Raw genomic sequence first — 4,700 nt, 5'->3', positions numbered from 1 at the left:
ACTCCGACGTCTCCGACGTCACCTCAGCGACCAACCCGTAACGGGGTTCCCTCAAAGACATCCCGGAAGCCCACGGAATCAACATCACTCGTGAAAACGAGGTAGAACTATGAAACTCAGAACTCCGTTAACAGAATTTCCTTCCTCTGAACTGTATGTTTGTGTGTTTTAGCTTAAGTTTATGTAATCTAGAATAGCCAATAAATTTCATGTTTCATTTATAAATAATCAATTGTCTGGTGTCATAATTTCAAGGTTAAAACTTTGCCAAGATCAACGTTACCTCTCTCTTTTAAGAGCTGACAAATTATCATAAGTGTGTTAACCGTGGCCAGGAAAACACATATTTAATTTGTTAAAATATACTGAGAATCACCGGCTCGCTGGACGACCCTTGATTTAAAGTGTAAACCATTTAAAGTCAAAATCAGTTTTGATCAGGTGAACCTCGAATTCTCAGATCGAGTTCTTTTAAAACCTGAGCTAGAAATAAACCTGAATGAATTAATAATAATTAATTCCCTTACAACTGAGTTAAAATTCCTTACAAGTGCAACAGGAAACACCATCCTGGGACAGAAAACATTTAAAGAAGATTTTTCTACTGAATCTGTGACCGTGAAATGCCAGCAGCATCAGCAGACAGTAGAAGGTCGAATCGTCTCAGTGATAGACACTCCAGGACTGTTTGATACGTCAATCAGCGAAGGACAACTGAAGAATGAATTAGTGAAGTGTGTAGAAATGTCTGTTCCTGGTCCTCATGCGTTTCTGCTGGTCATCTAGATGTTTCTTTTTAATAAATGAAAAATGTAAACAGAAAACATTTGGCTGAATTCATGACTGACAACCACATTCAGACCATTTGCACTGGGAGCATTATCAGCTCTGACAACATGATGAGAAGTGTGGATTTACAACCTAACAGACCTCAGAGGATTTACAAAAAACTAGTATAAATGGTACCAACAAGAAAATAAAAAGAGTATATAAAAGAGAGAGAAATTTTTTTATATTTTGTTACAGTATGTGCAGTATGTGTACTGTTTTGTTAGAGTATGTGTTCATACATCAGTTCTCACAAAGTTAACTGACCTGAAAAGCTACAAATAAGCATCCATTATTAAATCTATTCACATTATTGATGTTTTGGTGTATTGTATTGGTGTTGACTGCTCATCTATTTGAACTAGGTCAGCTAGACTATTTTTAAACTTACATGCAAAAGGGTTAAATAAGAGAAAATACATCTTATCTTTGAAGTTTTATGCTATATTATTTCAAAACACAAGCAACTTTGAATTACAATGATTTTGTTTCTTTAAAAGTGTTTATATATTTCTTTTTTTTCACATTTGTATATGTATTTTTACCTGTTTTTGGGAGATACATAATTATTCCACCTTTGGTCTGATACATGACCTTTGAAACGGATTAATCTGACAAAGCACTGACAGACAATTAGACCAAAGGACCGAGCAAACATTGGTAGGCCACAGACAAAAAAAACATACAGTTCTGTATGTTCTTCACTTTCAGGTGTCAGAATGCAGCCACTGGGCTGTCAGACATTGTTTGGATTATGTTTGGAGTCAATGTAGACACACTTCTTGTGTTAGTTTCACACAGACAAAGATGGATGGACTGTGAACGACAAAGAGAAACTGCAACATAATGGCATCAGCATATAAAGGTCAGTCTAATGTAATAGTCACAGATTACAGCTAGTTTAATATCATACAGAGAAATGAATTATGTACTGTGCTTCTGCTTCTGGTAGTTGACTGCACTAAGCAGAAATCAGAAAGTAAATCTAAGAAGTCTAAGTAAACATAGGTAGGTCACGGACAAAAACAAAACATACAGTAGTTCTGCAAGTTTTACTTTCAGGTGTCACAACAGGTGACGCTGGCATTTGTTTTAGAGGATGAGGAAGTGTAGACACATTTCTTGTTCCAGGTTCACAGAGACAAATACGGAGAGACTTTGAATGACAAAAACAAACGACAAGAGACATAATGGCATCAGCATATAAAGGTCAGTCTAAATTAAGTAACCTAATGTGATACTCACAGAATACAGTTAGATACCATACTGATAAAATTAATTTTATACTGTGCTTTCTGCTTCTGGTAGTTGACAGCATTAAGCAAATCAGAATGTAAATAATGAAGATAATCTTCAGTAGTATTGAGTGGCCATGTTACAACCTTCAATTCTACATTGAGTACATTTAGAATGTGAATGTCTCTTACCTTTTATAAAATATAGTATACAAGTCCAGAGTATCATGTTTAACATACAGTACGATGTTGTCAAAATAATAGTGAGGTTATGTCATCTGTATTCTGTGTCAAGTTGAACAGCCATGCTTAAACAAAAGGAATGTGACACAGCTGGTCAAATGGTATTTTACCGTCATGCACAATATCTGTATTCACACGCCAGTTCTCACAATGTTAACTAACCTGAAAAGCTAAAAATAACAATCCATTATATAATCTATTTAGAAGTGACACTATTGATGTATTATATTGGTGTTGGTAACGCTTTAGATTACAGTTTATTACAGATTATAATTTAGTAATTATAGTAAAGTTAAAAACCACCATAGTCTTTATAAAATCTTACCACAGTTTACTTAAGAATATATTTACTATATAGCATTTACTAGTGTTTCTTTATGTGGGATCATGGAGATTATAAAGTATGGGGAAATTATGTAACGAGTTTCTGCTATGATTTGGTTTAGACATTTCCATATGAAAATTTATCTGATGAAAGAGCATTGCATATGGTCATCTCAGCAGCGAGTCCGTCAGCAGCATTGTACCGTCGAGGTGCAATACAGTGGAAAACTAGATTACCTGTTTCCAGCTGCTCCCAGGATATAACATATACATATAACATCATAATACACAACACGTGTATATCTACTGCATAATTGATGTTTTTTTTATAGCTGTAGAGCTGCACTTGAGCTTCCACATGTGGTTAGAGGCAAGTAGAATAAAATGTACTACAGCATTTTTCTTAACTACTATGCAAACATACACCCTTGTTATATGTAGTTATTGTGTAAATGTAACATCCACAGGCTGTAATTTAAAGTGATCCCTTGTTTCCCTCTTGTTACGTGTAGTTACTGTGTAAGTGTAACATCCGCGGGCTGTAATTTAATGTGATCCCTTGTTACCCTCTTGTTACGTGTAGTTTCTGTGTAAGTGTTACATTAAACAATTTTAGTTATGCTACAATAGATATGTTTCAAAGTTATTAACAATTAACTGTAAGTGCAAGGTCCAAAGACCTTAAGTTAACAAATAAATATTTGTATTATTTAACAATTTTAACAGATCTTTTCCAAGAACAGAATGCACAAAAAACAAACAAATTTGCAACCACTTATACAAAATAAAAAGAACAGTAAAACACACACACACACACACACACACACACACACACACACAAAACAAATCATGTTCTAAATTTATTTTTAATAGGCATACTGTCAAATTTTCCTTTCAGCAGTTGGCAGGAGTCAACAAATTTCTGGAGATCTTTTGCATATGCAAAGTTGTCCCTGCAGTATATGAGGGAGCAGAAAAGTCCTCCCCCTCTGATGCAGTTTTCACCTGTGATCACAATTAGAGAAAAATACATTGCAAAAAACTGTTAATACATGTCAAGTTTGCATAATGTAAAAAAGTGTTGCACAAAGCTTATATTTAACCAAATATAAAAAATAAGGACTTCTGTGAGGACTCTGTGTCACAGCAATGTTTCAAGGCAAATCTGTAGGAGTTGCCAACACTGAGATATGGTAAACAAGCAATAAATAATAAAATAACAAAAGGACTACAAAACTTACACGGGTAACTGGAAAATAACAAACAAGAACTTAATAGTAAAACAAAATAGAGAATATGCAACTATAGTTAAACCATGGGTACCACAAAACAGCCATGATTGTGCCCTGTTCATATTTTGCATTTTTACAGAATTGGCATACCTGAATTTAAAAGAGTGCCCTACCCACAAACATTAGAGTATAAAAATAGTCTCTATGTTCATGTCTTTCTTTCTTCAGTCTATGTATACTAATTATACAATTATATTATATACTATAATTTTTATGACTAAATTATAGCCTAATACAGTATACTATAGTTTACTATTTGTATCAGTCATGTAATATATATATATATATATATATATATTGTAATAATACAATAAGTACCCAGTACATAGTGTAAAAATATACTGCATCATATGTTGTGTTATTACAATAAGGCACCTTCTAAATCATAATATGGTTGCCTAACACGGTGGCAAAAGATGCATACCACATAATCGTAGAATAGTTACACTTTACTTGTGAAATACTAACAGTATAAATACTTTTAATTTTCCAAGTCATTACCTCCTTATCCCCCAAACATTGCACATTGTTTCCGTTTACCTACACGTATGTACATCTGTAAGTTATGCTTACGCTGAAAATTTCGATCTGTGTGTCATACATACCACATAATTTCAGAATAGGTGCCCTTTAGTTATAAAATACTTACAGTATAAATGCTTTATAATTTTGCAGGTTATTTCCCCCTTATTCCCCAAACGTTGCATATTGTTCCCTTATACCTACGAGTAGGCACTGTGGAGGTACTCTAGTTACAAATAGGTACGCTGTAAATTCT

The 4,700-nt window shown here is 33.9% G+C and overlaps 1 protein-coding gene across 1 annotated transcript in view; it reads left to right on the top strand.

Annotated features, from left to right (window-relative positions):
- The first annotated feature begins 1,946 nt into the window (after positions 1 to 1,946).
- The window catches only part of LOC107712048 (GTPase IMAP family member 8), a 9,218-nt gene continuing 6,464 nt past the window's right edge, over positions 1,947 to 4,700 (top strand). The window contains exon 1 of the mRNA XM_016517175.1: positions 1,947 to 2,037. Coding sequence (XP_016372661.1) covers positions 2,019 to 2,037 — 19 coding nt within the window. The 5' untranslated portion in view covers positions 1,947 to 2,018. The remainder of the gene's footprint in view (positions 2,038 to 4,700) is intronic.

The sequence above is a fragment of the Sinocyclocheilus rhinocerous genome, unplaced genomic scaffold (assembly GCF_001515625.1).
Source record: "Sinocyclocheilus rhinocerous isolate Xijiao unplaced genomic scaffold, SAMN03320098_v1.1 scaffold3676, whole genome shotgun sequence".
In the NCBI taxonomy this organism is placed as follows: domain Eukaryota; kingdom Metazoa; phylum Chordata; class Actinopteri; order Cypriniformes; family Cyprinidae; genus Sinocyclocheilus; species Sinocyclocheilus rhinocerous.
Note: the sequence above shows the minus strand (reverse complement) of the source record. Positions and strands in the feature narration are given on the sequence as shown.